General features: G+C 35.4%; 1 protein-coding gene across 3 annotated transcripts in view; it reads left to right on the top strand.

Annotated features, from left to right (window-relative positions):
* The window catches only part of FNBP1L (formin binding protein 1 like), a 57,932-nt gene that overhangs the window by 28,414 nt on the left and 10,434 nt on the right, over nucleotides 1-19,084 (top strand). For all 3 annotated transcript variants that reach the window (XM_042786356.1, XM_042786357.1, XM_042786358.1), the window contains exons 2-9: nucleotides 1,245-1,360; nucleotides 9,428-9,481; nucleotides 11,011-11,158; nucleotides 11,564-11,626; nucleotides 13,221-13,325; nucleotides 13,857-13,985; nucleotides 16,029-16,175; nucleotides 16,946-17,149. In XM_042786356.1, the coding sequence (XP_042642290.1) occupies nucleotides 1,245-1,360; nucleotides 9,428-9,481; nucleotides 11,011-11,158; nucleotides 11,564-11,626; nucleotides 13,221-13,325; nucleotides 13,857-13,985; nucleotides 16,029-16,175; nucleotides 16,946-17,149 (966 nt within the window). The remainder of the gene's footprint in view (nucleotides 1-1,244; nucleotides 1,361-9,427; nucleotides 9,482-11,010; nucleotides 11,159-11,563; nucleotides 11,627-13,220; nucleotides 13,326-13,856; nucleotides 13,986-16,028; nucleotides 16,176-16,945; nucleotides 17,150-19,084) is intronic.

The raw sequence follows: 19,084 nt of genomic DNA, 5'->3' as shown, positions 1-19,084 counted from the left end.
GTCCAGGCAAGTTACTGAATCTGCAAGACACAGCTTCTGATAAATACCTGTCACAGTTTTTTGTGTAAGTTAAATAAACTTTGCCTTTAAATTCTTCCTTTAGCTTTTTTTCTTTTTCTACTTGTTGTTTTTTAAATTTACCGTGAAGTATAGTTTAATTCAGCATATACAGGACACAGACTTTGATGTTGCAGTTGCTTGTCGTTTTGGTTTACTGTTAAGTAACTGTTAAGAAAAATTTACTGTAAATGCTGCCATAAGCTGAAAATCCTTGATTTTTCCACTCTAGCAGATTTTCAGCATAGAATACAAATATGTTCTAGACTAAAAATATATATTATATATATTATTTGCTAGGCTGTATTTTGTACTTTTATTCATTCCTGTCTAACTCTGAACCCCATACTTATCCTTGTTTTTTGACTTTTCAATTTGTCCTAATTAGTGTATCCTCCACTTAGTGATCAGTACGGTATACAGTGAAAGATTGCTTTTGAAGTTGATTTAATGTATTAAAAAACCCCAACTTGTTTTGGAAGCTTGGTTTATTTTTGGCTGTTTCTCATCTTTGTTTTGTGCTTTTGCTTTGCTATAACTTTCTTAATGGCTAAGGACAGGTTTGATGTCTTTGGAATCCCTTGCTAGAGCTGATCATGAACTGTGTATATAGATTTGCTTCAATAAATGTATTTTCTCTGCAGGGTACACCCAACTTAGTTATGCAGCTGTAATTTATATTCTTTCAGTGCATAATCATAAGAGTGTAAGTAATTTTTTGTATCTAATGAAATTTCAGCTTCTTGTGTTTTGAAACTGCCAAACAGATACCTTCTGTGGAATGGTCTCTTATTTCAGTAGCACTGATCTTTGGTTATGTCTTCGTTATCTTGGTGGAAAAGATCCACTTTGAATTAAAGGATTGTCAGGGGGAAAAAAAAAAGACATTTGCATTGTGAAAGTGATTAAAGAATACGTACAACTTAAAATGCAAGTATTTACAGGTGTTTTTACAAAAAAAGACAGGCCTGTGCCTGTACTTACAGCTTACTGTCCTGATATATGACTGGTGTGTGTGTGTATATATATACACACACACACACACACAACTGATTTATGATGTGAATGGCTTCTATCCAAGTAGCTAGCATTTCCTCACAGCACAACTCATAAATAATGTGTCGTTTTTGGTGCTGCTGTGATTCTTAACTAATTCTGTGTATTTTTGTTTCCTTTTGTTTTTAAAGGATCAGTTTGATAACTTGGACAAGCATACGCAGTGGGGCATAGACTTCTTGGAAAAATATGCAAAATTTGTAAAAGAAAGGATAGAAATTGAGCAGAACTATGCAAAGCAACTGAGGTAAGGATTTTTTTCTTTTTCAAAGAATACTAACAGTTACTTAAAATCACTGTATCAGATGGTGGGCAGGTATGTAATGTTGTTATTAATGACCATTTTTAATTTACAGAGTAAGTTAGATCACTAGTTCTTTTCACGAGACAAGTTGTTCTTTATCAGTCCAAACCAGAAAATTATCTTTGGGTTTTCACTTGCTTGTTTTTATCTTCTTCCCTCCCTCTCCTACCATCCACCCTTCAAATGTTTGAACTAAAAAGGTGTAAGACTTAAATGTTAAGGTTCAAAACAAAACCACAGTAATATTTTTCCACTATCAGCATATTAGTTGCAAAGTACATTATCCATACCTACATTTTCATGTGTCTGTTCATCCAGCTTTGAGCCTCTGCTACTAATTAATTTCTCATGTTGAATTGTCAAGAGCTACACTACGTTGTGTTAAGAAATCTGATTGAAATCATTGAGTAGAACTTGAGAAAGCAGCAGATCTTCCTGTCCTTAAAGCACGCCCTTTCCGTAGCTGGTCTTGTCCCTTTGGGTGAGACTGTAACCCAACCGCCCTTTGTCTTACTTCTCGTTTACTTTCTGTTGGTGCCAAATGAAACATCTTTTAGGTCCAATAGGAATTTCCTCTCTGGGATCATATAAGAAGAGTAGCAGCAATGATATGACAGAGAAGCACATTCTTCAGAATAAAGTAGGATTGATTTTTATCAAAACGTACACACTGTGCTTGAGGAACAACAGGATTTAAAATTAATACATTCCTGTGAACTTGACCTTCACCATAATCTTTGCTGTCTTGAATTCCTGTGGGAATTTAGCTGAAACTGCTGCTGCCTCGCCCTTGTCAGACTGAAACCGATAGCAACTTCTCTGCTGTGGTGTCTTCCATCATCTCATCCTTGGCAAACTAGAGTGTCACCAGATACAGAGTTGAGGAATCCTTCCTCATAAATGCAGTAACGAGGCTACACCTGAGGGTATGGACTTTCTCTGTCAGGCCTGCTCACTTTCTTTTTGATTTATCAGTTTATTTTGATCTAGTTTTGTATATTCACCTAACATAATACTCCCTTACTTTACTGAAGGAATTTTTTTCTTAAAAGGAAGGAAATAAATCCCACTTTTCCAAAGCTGGCGTAGAAGAACTTCAGGAGGTAAAGGAAAGTTTGAAGCATGCACGGCACCAGTTCACAGCCCAGTTGTGATTTGTTTTCAGTTCTCTGTTTAAAAATGGAAATGTGTTTTATTTGCACGGGTCTATTCAGATTTTTTCCTTAAATAGTATGAACAAATTATATTTAAAGGTTCATTCCACAGCTAGCAAGATGAGAGACCACATTATTATTTCAGGATTTGACTAAAAATAGGAAATCTTCTATGTTCAATGTTTTACTCTTTTGAGTAGAACTATTGATTTTCCTAAAAGTGTTTTTCAAAAATGAAAGTTATGTTGAGTACCCTTTCTGTCAGATGACTGGACAGACTGTCCACCTGCAAGTAAATATGACAGTTTTGGGAAGCACAGGCCTTGCTGCACACAGATTGTACAGTGCATGGGTGCACTTCCTGCCTGCTGCCAATGAGGGTCTGGACAGCACACACATGAGAGAGTGATTTTCTGCCAGTAGACCAGTTCATGAAGCTACTCTTTGATATTCTTGCCTGTGTATTTCTTGGGGGAGAATTATTAGTAGTAAACTGTTGTGTGATAAAAAATTGATTTCAGCCATCATTGTTCTTGAGGACACTCACTGTTTTTTGCCATGTAAAACTGTCATGAGGCCCCAAGGGAGATGGAGATCAAACAAGATTTTTACCTCCAGAAGAGTTAGCTGTTCTTCAGCTTGCTTCTGAGAAGTTCTGAGAGAGAAGATCTTGGGGATGGACTATGGTTCTGGTGAATTTTAATGTTGGCAGCAGGTGGCTTGTGAGATAGATAGTAATATCTCTCATAGAAATTTCTAGTTTATCATTGTTTTTCCCGTTTGTAATAAAATACAGTCTGAAAAAGTGTTGAGTGTTCTCTTCATAATGAACTTCATAACTGAGGTTTATTATATGCCCCTGTTTAGTAGATGTATAAAAAGTATGGTGAGTGGTCACCTCTTGGTAGTTCTGTGACTCTCAGTACTTGGATGGGAGACCACGAAAAAATTTCATTGAGGGAGATAATGCTAGTGATGTATGGTGGTGGGTTTTTTCTGTCTTGGTTTCAGTGTGGACCGTGAACATTCTGTTGATTGATGTATCTTACTCTCATAGACTTAATCCCAAGGATGAAAATTTGAATGAATTTTTATAACAGATTTCACAAATTAGAGTCTGTGTCCTGGCAGAAATTCACATTCACTTTGTGTGTATCTTTGCATTGTGATTTTTTTTTTTTTTTTTTAATATACTGTCACAACTTAGTGATGAGACTTTCTCAGGTACAACAACTGTTTGGAGTCTTCTAGGAGTCAAGTGATGCATGTACAGCATACGAGGAACTGTTTGAACTCACTATATTCCTAACGTGTGCAGTTATTGCAGTTTATGGTTGCTGAGTAATTCCAGAAATTATAACTTGTGACAATGTTGTCCAAATGCTGGTTTTAGGTTGCAAGTCATTCCTTGATATTCTTACTTGTTAGGCAGTTCTCAACACTGAGAAAAAGTATAAGAAAAATTGAAACTATTGAGGAATCCTCAAGTGCCTGTGGACGAAAAAAAAAAAACTATCTAGAGAACTTGTCTTTGTCTGCAGTATACTTTGTTCTGAAAAAAAAAGCAACTATAATTTAATTTTTTTGAGATAGCTTAAATTAAAATGCTGGAGTTTGTGTAGCTTAGGTCTCAACTAATGTATTGTGGCACCCCAAGGATTGTGAAGGTTATTATAGGCTGTTACTGAATTACAGGGATGTGAATCAGGACAAACGTATTGCAATATACATTGTAGATTAACATATTTCATTTTAATTATATGACTACTTAGTTTGTTCTTATTTTATAATTGGAAAAAAATATACTTAGTATGTGTCAAATTACTGTGCTGTGATTGCAGTTGAATTCTCAGGTGCTGTTTTTGGTCAGCATTGTTGCTTAAAAGGTGAGGTTTAGGTCTGTTTTGTTTACTTCCACATCATTGCACACAAAATAATTCTGGAGGTTCACTCCCTTTTGTTCTGTCTGAAGCATTATGACACTTGAGAAGACAGGAGGAGTTCCTCTTCTTGTGATGTTAGGCAGTAATACAAGTTATACCTGCAGTTATAGATGAGACTACCATGCGGAATAAGATTTCTGAATTTTGTCAGCGTCTCTATTGTCAGTTTAAAGAAAACAATGATGATTGTTCTTGAACTACTTTACTTGTATGTTGTGATTTCTGGAGATGTCTTAATCTGAGCAAATGTATTTTTCATGTTTATTCTGCGTACTATTGTGTGTAAGTGGGGTTTTTTCAAAATATGATATGAATAGATGGCTATGTCTAGTTAAATTGAGTTACCACATTTTTATATGCAGAATCTTGGAAACATTATTTAAAATGGGTGTAAGCTCAAATGTCAAGTTGGGGACACAAGTTATCATCATAGGTGTTCATTTCTCAAATCTCCCCTCCTTTGCTTGGAGATGAGGATTTAGACTATTGATTATTATCCAAATATAGATGCGGCAGGTTTTTTTCATAGTGGTGTTTCTGCAAGCCAATGCATATAAGTTCTTAGTGGTTCCAAGGATATTCAGCTTGGTAAACTCAAATTTCGTGGTACAATTTCTTAAGATGCATTTCTTCACTTAAATTTTTTCTAATGACATCTTACTAAATACAGTTCATTGTCATTGTTCTCACCCAGTCCATAATATTGTTATGCAGTCACTGAAGCCGTTGGAATCCTATTGAAACTGTTACTTAGGGTATAAATATGAAATACCTTGAAGTACTTACTGCATTATTTTTTTAATTCACTTATGAAAGCAGACTGCAAAGTTTGTTCGCTGGCTTGTTTGTAATATGATGTAGAGGCCGTAGAAGTTTAGTGTAAGCAGATGCCACAGTACCTGAGCTGCTACCTTAATATGAATTTTACCATATTGATGCTGCTGCTCCCGTTCTTTTTGTTCTATATTAATTGACTGAAGAAAACTTAGTTTTGAGTTGATAAACACAATTTTTACCCAAATGTTTATAAAATTTTATGTAGATGCTTTATGTATATGACTATAAATAATTTTATTTTAACAACTGGTGTGCTTTTTGAAACTTCTGGCTAGGTGACTGAGGTGGTACTTCTCTTAAAAACTGGTAGTATAGTCCAAGCTGCTATCTCACCGATGTTGACCTGAAACCAATTTACATTGAGAAGAGAGTTTGGTAGAATTACAGGAGCAGCACAGTTGGATGTGGTTAGTCCTGTATGAAATCTGTTTCCTGATATCGGTAAGAACGAGTGTGGTAGAAGTAGTCTAAATTATATTTCCAGAGAGGATTAAAATGTCATCGATCTATACTGTTCTAAGGAAGTATAGAGCAAACCTCTCGCATATATTCATGGTTCCGTTCTGATGGTTTGCAATTACTTCTGCAGTTTTGTTTTAAACTAGTCCAGATCCATATTTGGAACCTGAGGATTAGACACACTTTTAGATAAAAATGCTAAAGAATGTTATGCCCCCTTAAAGTGTCAACTGGTTACTCTTTGAAGTAATGCTTCGCTCTTCGAATCCGCACTCATATTAGCTGCTTGTCAACATGCATTTTTTCAAAAATATACTTTCTCTGTTTTTTTGAAGTGTTGATGTTCACTTCTTGGAAAAGCCATTTATGCTTCATTGTTCACATGAACGTTGGCTTTTTCTTTCTACTTTAAATTATGCATTTGCTTGTCATTTCATTTTTATTGACTTTGATGATTGTATCTTGTACTGTTATTGAACCTTAAATCCTGATCACACTGTGTTTCAAGACTGCGTGTTCCTGTGATCCTAAGGTAGACAAGATTGACTAATGAAACTGACTTTTATTAGGAGAAAGGATTACATATTAATTTTGTCTTCCTAGAAATGGTAAACAGTTGTACTAAAAAATTGAAACAGAAATCAGCATGCTAGCAAATTATCTATATTTGTGGCCCTTTTTTCCTGCCACTTCAAAGTGTATGTATTTTAGTAAGTGGTTTCTTTTCTCATTTTTAACACCTTTGAAAATCTTCCCCTGAAAAGGCTCGTGTGTGGTTGCTTAGCTACAGCATTGTATGCTTGTTATGCATTTCACCTTCTGAAAAATAATAAGGTGAGTTTTAGGAGTTTCTCATTTGTTAATAAGCACTGGGGAGCAAAGCAGAAATGTAAAGGAGAATGAAATGTGGGAAGGTTATTTAGTAAAGAAGATTATTCTTTTTTTCCTTGGGTTTATGCGTTTTCCAATCAAAATGTCTGCATTTAATTCCTACCAAGTAGAATGTTACAACAGGCAGTGGATTCTAGTGATGGTGAAAAGAGATTCTTGTTTTAACTTCAGTGAGAAAGTTCTTGTAAAATTTGTGGATACTTTTTAATAAGTCAGTGGTTATTCTGTTTCTTAGTACATATTGGTGTAAAAAGGACTTGACTGTCTTCTCATGCTTATTCTTTCTGGTTGTAGTCTCTGCGGTATGGAAAGAGACAAAGGATCTAAGATTGCTATTTCCACGCCGACACCCTGCTCATATTTTGGTATATAATTCATGACTGAACATAGTCTCACTACTTGTACCCTTGTACCACAGAGATAATAGGACTTCCATATAAATTGATTTGAGAAATTGCACAAGTTTATTTTAAGTGAAAGCAGGATTAGCACCCTTGTTTTAATGATAATGTAGTTCATAGTTTGTACCAACCAAAGTTACACAGGAACAGAGTAGGAATAAGATACAAAGCATGCATGACAGTTTTTGTTTCATAGCATCTTCTCTTACTCCTCCTCTTGTTTTTTCTGTAGCATTGTGGGTGTAGATTGCTTTATATAGTCCACTTTGCTGCTTTGGGGGAAACTGTTTTGGGCTATATTAATAATTAGTTTAAGAAGTCAACGGCCAATTGTCTCAATTACTACTGGACAGACAAATGGAAGACTTCTATCCACAGGCCAATTAAACAAATATTAAAGCAGCTCTAAGTTTGCCTTACTATGTACTTAATTTCTTCTTTGGGTGGATTTGTAAAACAGTTTCGTTACAAAATATCATCCCTTTACACAATACAGAAGTTTGAATTAAGTCTATTTCATACCAGTTAAAGAGTAGAAGCATTCTCTGCATAATCCAGGTCCACTTGAACACACTTCAAGAAGTCTTCGCTGTCTCTTGAAGAAAATGATTCAGTTGTGTGCACTTGTTTTGTTGTACATTTTTTTTGTTCTTAAATGGAAGGTATGATTATTTAGAGATTTGCAGGGAATAAAATGCCAGTGTTGTGTTGCTTCTATTTGTGGGTGGTAAAGCAAATAACTGACATGCATTATTTTCTGCTAAGACGTTAATTCACATTTAAAAATATTACTTTGATAGTTGAGATGAGATACCCTAACAGACAGTCTGGTCCATGGTTTAAACATTACTAACAACATTTTGATGAAGTGGTTCTAATGTTTGGGAAATATGGGAATTTTTGTGAGGGTGGTATTGGTATTTAAATACTGGTCTATTTAATTTAAGTAGTAGATATCACTTTATATACTGTTTGCTGCTTTTACAAATACACAGCAACTGAGGTGTTTCAGTTCTTTTACCTCAAAAAGCACAAAGGTTAAAGGTAAGCAATTTGAGAAAAATCCTATGTTTTACCTATTTTTCTTTTGCATAAAAAAGGATTCTTCATTTCCTGTAAAATGACAGACTCTCACAGATAAAGGAAAAGAACTGTAATTTCAATTTTTCTTTTTCATGGAAAAAACTGACAATTTTGAAAACTGCTAGAATAAAAAAATGCAACCAATTGAAGATTTGAACACCCGGCTGCTAAAAATGAGAAGGAAATTATGGAATTTTATTTTTGCTTAAGACTGGCAACATGTATCCTTTAGAATGTCAAGAATTTTAAAATACCTCATTGCTGTCAGAAAAACAGCATTGTAAGTCAAGGCAGAATGCTTTGCTGGAAAAAATGTGTACTCAGAAGTTTAAAGCAAGGATTGACATACAGGAAGATAAGAATTTGAAAAAATCACTGGACATTTTCTCCTCTTATCTCTCCTGTCTGTAAAATTGTGTGGCTTCATTTCATGTTCATCACCGGCTTTGGGATGTTTGTAGCGATACATGTACCTGCAAATATTTTGCAGTTGTGTAAGCAGTGTATGCCTGTGGCATTTATGCTCTAGTGTAGAATATGTGATGTGGTTGGTTTGTTTCTTCAAGTGCTATTTCTGCATTGTATGGTAAGCAAATCAGTTCATATCACTGTTCTTGAAAATTGGACTGTGGAACTGTGTAAAGTGCTGGTCCCATGGATTGTCCTTTAGATACTTTCTTGGTTTCTAAAATCCTGATATTTACAACACTAGTGGTAGGGCAAAGTGTTAACATCTTTTCTGAAAAAAAGAGATGTTGCCTCTTCTCTTCTGGAAATATCCTTTCTGAAGATTTGGAGATGCTGTGGTTAAAACCTTTGACCAGAATGTACACTCAGAGCTTAATTCAGGCACGGAGCTTTGTGCTTATGGCTACAGCATACAGTCTGTGCTATCTGTATGTTACACAGTGATCATACATGTGCTTTTTTCTTGTCTGAAAGATTGTTTTGCATGTGTGAAAAGGATGTTAAATAGAGCACTCATTATTTTATGTCTAGTCATTGTGCAGTAGAGGTTTTAAAATACTTAAAATACATTGTTCTGGGTCAAAGTGACTTAAAACTTTGAAAATGCCATAGATTTCTGCCTTGTGTTATCTAAACAACCCTTAGAAGATGACAGGGAATAGATTTGTTTCTTGAAGTCATTTAAATAAATAGTTTGTTCTTGCAGTTTTCTATATGTATGTCTTCTCAAAAGAGACTCTAAAATGGCTTTTTTTTTTTGTTCTTCCTTAATAGAAATCTGGTTAAGAAGTACTGTCCTAAACGTTCACCCAAAGATGAGGAACCCAGGTAAAAATGTGCATTTCAAGTTCTGTGTATAAGAAACAAGGACTATGGTATGCTCTGTCCTTTTACAGATTTTTTTTTTTTTTTTTTTTTAATTTAAGATAAATTATTTAATATCCTAACACAACAAAAGAATTGTGCTTGGCTCGTATGGTTCTGCTGTAATTCTTAAGCATGAAACCCGAGTTTACTTCTGTTAGTATTTTAAAGTAGTGAACATGGCAGGTTTTACTTGCTCTGTGCCAAATCGACCTTTAGCTAGGTGAAAGTTTGAAAGCAGAAGTTTAGAATGCTATGTACAGTCTAGTATTATTTTTTTATAGAAAAGCAATTATGTGTCTTCAGGCTGGTTTTTTTTGCTTACTTTAGTAGAGTTTTTCAGTGTATATATATGGCACTGTAACTATACCTTTGTATACTGAGACTTGAGTGTATGCAAAACTGCCATATTTTTTGGCAGAAGAGCTCTTAAACTGCAGGCTTGCATTGACTCCGGAGACAAAATAAGTGAATGTCTATCTGTGGAGGAGCAATTTATGCTAAGCAACTTTATGATTATTTATCAGAGAGGTGCTTGCTTTGCTGTCCATGTCCGTAGTAATTTTAAAATTTATTTAGAAAAATACCATTCTTTTTTTCTTTAAGGATAACACTTACGAAGGAAAGAAAATGGGGAAGTTTCAGGTGGCAGCCAGAGCACATGCTGTGCAGAGTGCCTGAGAACTCACACTAGGGTTTCCTCTAGCTCTTTCAACTATGTAAAGATCCTGGACCACAGGGGATGGGATTTCTAGTGCTAGGGTGGCATGTGAACCTTTCTGGAATTCTCCAGAGCCAAGCCTATGGAGATGGCAGTATTCCACAGTTAAAAGAGAGAAAGATGTACATTTTAATGTGGTGCCTGTTTGTTTTGTTTTTCTTTCTTCCCTTCCACACACACTTTCTACCCTTTGCCCCTCCTCTTCCCCCCTTTTTAGTGCCAGCCATAGTGGCACCTTACTTCCAGCCAAGAGGTGGGCAGGCAAACAGGCAGCTGTCTCCAGAGCTGATAGCAAACTTGTATGATCTGTAGATCATCCATCGGGATGCATATGAGTGGTATGATTGGCATGTTCCACCCTCAAGACTACCAAGCACATCATCTCTGCAGCAAGTTCAGCCTCCGGGCCTAGGGACGTATGTATCCGTTCTAAAGCTCAGGCCTCTCAGTTGGCAGCTTAGGAGATACCACTATACTACAGGGCTTTCCAGGTAGTATTACTCTTCTTTCTTTTCCGTCCACAAAAATCCATATTCTTATAAAATGTATTTGAAGAGACATTGCAACATATAGTACATGCTAGGCTTAATGTAGGCTTTCCCAACTTGCATTTCTACTGTAATTCAGTTAGCATTAAGATAAGGTTTATTGTAAAATATGTGTGAATTATTTTTTTTATTTAATCAGGAGTACAGACTATACTAGAAGTCCATTTAAAAAAACTGTCTCACTTTTTGTGTATATATGTTTGTGCGTGTGTGCTTTCTGTCAGGTTTACTTCGTGTGTTGCCTTTTTTAACATCCTTAATGAGTTGAATGACTATGCAGGACAACGAGAAGTAGTTGCAGAAGAAATGGGACACAGAGTGTATGGAGAATTGATGAGATACTCTCATGATCTAAAAACTGAGAGAAAAATGGTAATTTCTATATTTTGATTTGACAGTAGGATATCAAAACAGATATGTCTTTTTAACAAATTGGTACATTTGTTTACCCAATTTATTGAATTTGGCAATAAGTAGGTTTTGTAAGACGTATTTATAAAGCGTACTTAAAGTTATTCTGTATTTTTATGTACTGATTTACTAGAGTTGTTAAACCTAAAAATTAAGATCTTGGGAGATAGTGCTCACTAGTAACTTTTTTGCTAGTGTAATTCTCATCCGTGGTACTGTTCTTACATGGTTAGTGATGTTTTCCAAAGAGAACTGGTAACTTGTGGGAGATACTGCACATCACAGTGTGTCTTCTAGAGCAGGGACTAACTAATGGTAGTGGTACTAAAAAGATATGTAAATTAAACTTTTTTGTGGTATTTTTAGCATCTTCAGGAAGGGCGAAAGGCTCAACAGTATCTGGACATGTGCTGGAAACAGATGGATAATGTGAGTTTGTGTTTTGTTTTGGTTTTTTTCCTGTCAAATTTATAATAATACAGTCTGTAAATGGAACTGTTGTCATCTGTCTTGCTTAGACTTTAATGTTTAGCTTTATTACTGAATGTCCAAATCAGACTTAGTAATGTTCAAAATACAGTTCAATGTATTTGTAGTACCTGGTTTAAAAACCATCTCCTGTAAACAGCTTCTGTGTATATGTTTGACTGAAGCCTTGGCTTTTGTCCAGCATAAAGGAATCTGGTTTTAACATGGGTACAGATTTCTTTGGTTGCTTCTCTGTGGGCTACTTTTTCTTTAGAGAGTAATTAATGACAGTTTATTTATATGAAGATGACATCTTAAGTCACTGTATTTGACTTGAATTTGAGGGCTTGTTAAAAGACATCTATTCAAGACTACCACTATAGACTATTATACTTTCAGGAGGTAGAATTACTTTTTAACAGAGAAATGCAGGAAGCTCATGTCTCTAGAACATATTATAAGATCCTTTTTCTTGAGAGACATGCTCTTAAAGATGAGAAAATATAAAATTCAACCAAGTGTGTTCAAGATGCATTCTGATATTCTGCTTGTTTTGTGTCTTAGAAATTTATTGTATCTTTGATCCAGATTATTGTGAAGAATACAAGAGAGGTGAATTTCTATTTTGTTGTTGTGGACCCAGATAAGCAATGTCTTACTTCAGTGTCACGTCAAAGAGTTTAAGTCATGGTCAGAGTATCAGAGTAGAAGTGGATGTGGTAGTTTTAGATGGTGTCACCCTTCACCAAGATAGTTCCCAGAGTTCACCTCAATCAAGTAAATGCCCTGTATTTACTTGAGTGCAAAGTCAGTCTTTTAAAGGCATACAGCCTTCAAGGGACACATCAACCTCAGTTGCTTGACTTTGCACTGAAGCAGGAGAGCAGTGCTCGCATAATCTCTGTTGTCAGTTTGTCTCTAGAGATACTCCATTCTTGAGCTGCAGCGGCTTTTCCTACAGCAGTTGTCTTGACAACAGCCAGATATATTGAATGTCAAGTACATTGAATGCTTCTGTCTGCTGCTTACGGCTACGCCAGTTGACGTAAATACTGATGATAATGGATGGATATGTTAGGATCTTGTAATGTAGATAAATTCTTCAGACTACCTTCAAAATAATTTAGTTGAATTTAATCAATTAAAATTGATCACTGAAGAAGGGAACTTGAAATTCATATTCATACAAGCCCAGGTTTAAGCTTTCTGACCCTTAACTTGTATTTAGGTTATTGAAGTCAGGCTAGAAAGTGGACTTGTCTGTTTATAATTAACTGTGGATCTTTGCAATAGGTTATTTTGTGTTTTGATTATCTGATATTTTATACCATAATTACAGTTGCTTCCTTGCTGGTACTTCAAGGAAATAAGTTTTAAATAGAAAAGTTGAAAATTTTTGGAGACTTGGTTGCTGTGAGAACAGTGTATTTACTTACAGGTACTTAGTGAATTTGAGATATTTAAATGGAAGCTGTCCTATTTAGAATTCAAAATTACTATACAAAACCAAAAGGAGATAGTAACTGTTGAAGCAGTAAGTTTGTGGCTTTTGTAGAGCAAAAAGAAATTTGAGAGAGAATGCAGAGAGGCAGAGAAGGCACAGCAAAGCTACGAAAGACTGGACAACGACACTAATGCGACAAAGGCTGATGTTGAGAAGGTAAGAGCAGTGCCATTTCTTTCTTCACTCTCTCTTTATTACAAAAAGTATTTTATTTGCATGTTTATCATCAGTACTGGAACAACATTATTTGAGTGTATAAAATATGCTTGTTTATTTTGTACAAAATCGAAGTTACAGCAAAATATAAGACAGCACAGAGAGGGAGTGTGCTTCATTAGCCTCAAGACAATGCTGTTGAGATGATGACAATCTTCCTTAAAGAGGCAGACTTACAGGTATTTGGTATCTTGCGGTACACGCGTTGTCACCTCTGTGCTTTTTAGGATGTGCATTTTAGTGCTGTGGCTAAGGGAGATGTAGTGATCATTGCTCTGTATATAACCAGTTAGGTCTGTAGACTGTCAGTATACATGAAGTCTCACATTCTATTTAGTTCAATTATAAGGATGTCAGTTTTGATGACTTGTGATTAGTATTTTTTGCATAGCTGATAAAATAAATTAAAATAATGCTGTATGTCATTGAAAAGCCCAAGACATGTTTGATCTGGTAATACTTTCCTACTAGGCCAAGCAACAGTTAAACCTGCGCACACATATGGCTGATGAAAACAAAAATGAATACGCTGCACAACTACAGAATTTTAATGGGGAACAGCACAAACACTACTACATTGTAATTCCTCAGATTTATAAGGTAAATTATTTAACACAGAAAGCATGTCTGATAATCTAAGGGAGAATTAGATTTTAAAATGTAAAACTTTATTTTGGGGATTTTAGTGGATAATTTTATCAAGGAATTAGCATAATCTTGATACAACCTGTGTTTTAGCATGAGACTTACAGTAATCGTGCTTAGAATTGTAATGAAAATATTCTGTTGCATCTTCTGTCAAGATTTTATATTTTATAGACTCTTTGTTTAAATATTGCTGAAGAGGTATGGCAAAATGAACACTTGAGACATTGGTGAGAGCAAACATTTAAAACAATCATCCTAATAAGGTTTGATTGCTAGTTCTTGGTATTTGTGCGTGTGAATGCTTTGCAGAGATGAAGGGAATCATATAGTTAATGGTGACTAGGTAGTTCAGTGTGTATCGTGTGCGGGTGTAAAATGGGTGGATCGGAGGCAGAAGTACTTCCCCCCACCCCAATTAGTCATTGCTTCATCAATATTGCATCTACATTTTGCATCTAAAAAGGGGATTTTTTGAGGTGCTTCATGTAATTATTAAGTTGTGGGGTTTTTTAAGATTCTTTCAAAAACAAAGAGACTTTGCAAAACTAGTGTAAAGTAAAGCAATTGGGGGATGTCAAGTGAGGGAGAGTTCAGAAATGTATTGGCACGTACTTTCAGCTGTTTGGGAGAATACTGTGACTGTAGAAACTGATTCAGAGACATGGAGTGAGGAAATGGAATATAAAAATACTGGCTTTATTTGAAAGCATGCCAACTTTAAGAATGCTTGGTATTTTCCAGAAGCACAAAGGAGTTCATATTTTAAAAAAAAATACTTCTTAGAAGGTGTAGGATTCACAGGACAAAATCACTTTGGCTTATTAAAGAATTTTCAACTTTTGTAATGGTTAAGCCGCACTACAGTATGTCTGACATTAGCACACTGATGGGGGAATTGCAGTCAAATCCCAGGGGGAACATTTCAGTCATCTCTGTTTGTAGCTTGGACCAGAGTTTTGGTTTATTGCTTTTATTTCTCTAGGGTTAAAATCCATTATCATTGTAAGATATTACTTCTGGTTTTTGAAATATCCAGTAAGAGCGGAAAGCGCTAGTCCTACTTTCTCTAGGGACCAACATTTTTATTTCCTTGCAGATATTTGGTTACTTGCTATGGGAAAACCTTGGGAGAGGGATTTAGCATGACTAGATTGTTGCTTTGAAATTGGATGCTGTTTGAGACAGCTGCCTTTGATAGAGTAGATACAGGAAAGATCCAACTTCTTATCCTGTTTTTGATAACCTGTTGATGTATGTACTACTGTTGTTTGTTTTCTTTGGGGTTTTTTTTTGGTTGGTTGGTTGCTTTTTTCCACCTCCAATTAGTGAAGGATCCAGAGCTATTATCTTAATAGTATTTCTCTTTAATTTGTTCTTTTTGTTGTGTTCCAGTAGACTTTTACTACAAATTTTATGTAATGGTATTCTTTTCTTTATTTTCTTGCACACTTCTAAAGGAAATGGTTTGTATTTCAAATCAGAGAGCATGTCTAAACAGCATATAATTTTAATATCACTATTTTTTCCTAGTTTTTAAAGAATTGGTATTTATTGAAAAGTATAAAAATAAAAGCAGGATGGAGATATTTATCACTAGAGAGAAATTATTTTGGAACTAGGAGAGAGTGAAGAGTGTAGAATTTCTTTATTGTTTTCATTTTTGCATGAAACAAATATTTTAAACTAAATAGGTGGCTGTAGACACTGTACACATGATTTAAAAAAAGAGTAAGGAAAAGAAAGTCTGGTCATTTACATCATTTTTAAAAATCAAAGAGTATCAACTCATCATAATTACTGTTCTGGGCATCTTAAGTTTATGTCTGAAAGGACTTGATTTTTTAACTTAATTAAGTTCTGTTTTGTTAAGCAAATAAAAGTACTGGGAAAGCACAGAAATTCTGTACCACACTGGTGACCACAGTAACTGCATATATCAGGATTGAGGGAAAAATACCTGCAAATAAAAGCCTTATTTTATCTTTGTTTTTACAGCAACTTCAAGAAATGGATGAAAGGAGGACTATTAAACTTAGTGAATGTTACAAAGGCTTTGCTGACTCTGAGCGCAAGGTTATTCCAATTATCTCTAAATGTTTAGAAGGGATGATCCTTGCAGCAAAATCAGTTGATGAACATAGAGTAAGTAGAATTGAGCAAATTTTTAAATGTGCACGACCAAGTGAACCGATAGGGAAGCTGTGGAGAGGGGAAGGATGAACTTACCCCATACACTTGTCTTTGTCGTCAGATATTTGTCTGCTTGAAAAGTGTTGTGACTTCGGTTTTAGTCTAAATGGTCATTTCCACTTTTGTTGTCTGTTCTCTTCCTGCTTTATTGCTTGCTTGTGATCTGAAGATCTTGGACACTTTCTCACTGTGTGGGGTTTTGGTTATCCTGAAACATCCTACAATACCAATGTGGTTGGTATTTTCTCCAGTATGTAGCATTAAAAGGTACAAAGGGTGTTCAGTTAACAAAGTATGATTCCATGTCCTGTTTGGTTGCAGCTGTTGGCACTCCTTTCTTATTCCTTCTAATACGAGTTCTTCCCTAATATATCTTACTACATCTAGTTTCTTAGTGTTATGTTCATTTCACTGCTAAGGTTGAAGGATTAGAAGGTGGAGTAGTAGTTTGGCCCTAAAGTAAGTCCTGTTTTAAATTTGTGATAACCCTTGGGGAGTATGTGCTGGATTCTGAATAGCAAGGTATGCTTTGATTTACACTGCTGAGAAAAAAGCCGTTAACTTGATCTATCCAAAAGTATGCATTTTGAGCTTCTCATCACTTTCCTATCTGTGTATCTCTGCAATTAAAGGGAAAATTTATGTACCAGTGTTTTTTTTTCTCTGGTTCTTGATGGGTTTGCTTGTTTTGCTTTTTAAACTCCTTAATGTCCTGTGTTTAGGACTCTCAACTAGTGATAGACTGCTTCAAATCCGGTTTTGAACCTCCTGGAGATTTTCCATTTGAAGATTACAGTCAGAATATTTACAGAACTATCTCTGACGGAACCATCAGTACACCAAAGCAGGAAGGAATGAGAATTGATTCAAAAACTACAGTGGGCAAGGCTAAAGGAAAGCTGTGGCTATTTGGAAAGAAGCCAAAGGTAACAAATAAGAAATTACTATTTGGAAAATTAAAATGTGAAGAACTAGAGTGCATGGAAGCAGCAATTTATTTATTTTAAAATAACCTTCTCCTTGCCTGCTATTGTCTTCTAAAATACGTGTAAGGAGATCTGAAGGTTTGAGTAGGGTTGGATACTTACGTATTAGAAATCAGGTTCTCACCGGGGGAAGTTTTACATTTTTTCTTCTAGTGATTTGTGTCTGGGAAGTTTTTCATAGTTACTCGATAAAAGTAGCTTCTCATTTCTGTAATGTTTCTAACTTTCCATAAAGACATTCTGCATTTGCATAGAAAAGGTGTTAATTGTGAATGTAAAAATAAGGGGAGGGGGAGTATGCTTTGGAATTGGGCAGACTTCAGATATCTCTTTTATACTACAATAAGCAACCCCCTTTTAAATGTCACTTTTTGTAGATGTTTATGTATAGGAGTGTTACATGGATTTCTATTATACCTGCTGCTAGTTTTGAAAACTTCTGAGGTCTGTCTGAAAACATTTAAATTTATAATACCTCATTGATAAAACATACTGTTGAAGCTCCTTACAGGTAAATGTTCCAAAAGAAAATATTACTATGAAATAGGTAAAAATACTCCTCTGCTCGAGAAAAAATTGAAAGTAGAGAAATCACTCCTTTCTTGTATTGTTGTATGAGTTTCAATTAACGCTTTCTGTGCAAGATGCCTTCATGGATCAACAAAAAAGGTTATCGATACATGTATTGGCTATATACATGAATAATGAAGCATATACATATGTAAATTTTACGGTAGGTCTTTTTTTAGTACTGGAGCATATCAGTGAGTCATTTCAGTGATTCCCACAAGTTTCTATGAGGTTATCGTAATGTTCCAAGTCAGTTTCTGCCATTTATTATAGGAAACTATTCTTAGAGCTTGTTAGTGGTAGGATTTATTTTCCACTTGAGAGTATTCCAAGAAGGGAGATCTTTACAGAAAGGAAAGATACAGCTGATTCTTTATTCCCTCCTCAGTATATTATGTCACTGCAGCCATGTGTTAAAATGAAAACTGATCTACTTTTTATGCAATATAATTAATGAGCAATAATAGTTTAAAGGCATTAATACATTATCGTATTTATTGCATTTGGCTGCAGAGATGGGTGAGATTCAGCCTGTCCTGAAATCAGATCATGATGAGAGGTTTGATGAGAAGACATCTTTCTGAGAATTTTGGGGAGGGAAACCATGAAATACGCATTGGTTTTCAGTCTGGACCTTGGCATTTCTTGTAGTAATAAGAAATTCCTTAACACGATGGCAGCTGAAGAAAGCTGACATGACCTTCCGTACACCTCCTGCTCCCCAGTTGCTTCACTTTGTATGCAGCACTCAAAGAGTCAGCCTTACTGTGTCCTGTGTGGGATCACAGATACACGTGTGTGTATATGTACTACACGCATGTCTTCCTTAAGGATCTGGAGGAAATGGAAGATTATGCCCCTTCTTTTCACCTATTTCCGGGGAGGATGGAAGGGTGTTCCACAAAACAGTAGCGGGGAGCAAAATACTTACCAGGAGATACTCCAAATACTATTTACAGGTTTTAAAATACATTCTTAAATTAGCTGATATAAAAATATGCTGATTTTTTGTAGCTGGAGTATTCATGGTGGCCTTTGGGCCTTCATTTAGCTGAAACTATGACTGGTCTTGACTTCTAGATACGCATTTACCTAATTTTGATGTTGTCAAAAGTATAAAAGTCTTTTGGAAAAGGAATGAGTTGTGCTGCAGAGTAAATGGTACAGAAAAATCAAACTGGGAAAAAGCAGCAGAGGTATGAGAGACAAAATGTGAGAGAAGCAATCTGAAAAAGGGGGAGGAAGAAAGTGGAGAAAGTTCTTGTGGTGGTATTGATGAAGATGCCACACAGCCGTTGTCAGTGC

The sequence above is a fragment of the Tyto alba genome, unplaced genomic scaffold (assembly GCF_018691265.1).
Source record: "Tyto alba isolate M040663 unplaced genomic scaffold, T.alba_DEE_v4.0 Super-Scaffold_1000006, whole genome shotgun sequence".
Lineage (NCBI taxonomy): Eukaryota > Metazoa > Chordata > Aves > Strigiformes > Tytonidae > Tyto > Tyto alba.
The sequence above is the reverse complement of the archived record's forward strand: the minus strand, read 5'-3'. Positions and strand labels throughout refer to the sequence as shown.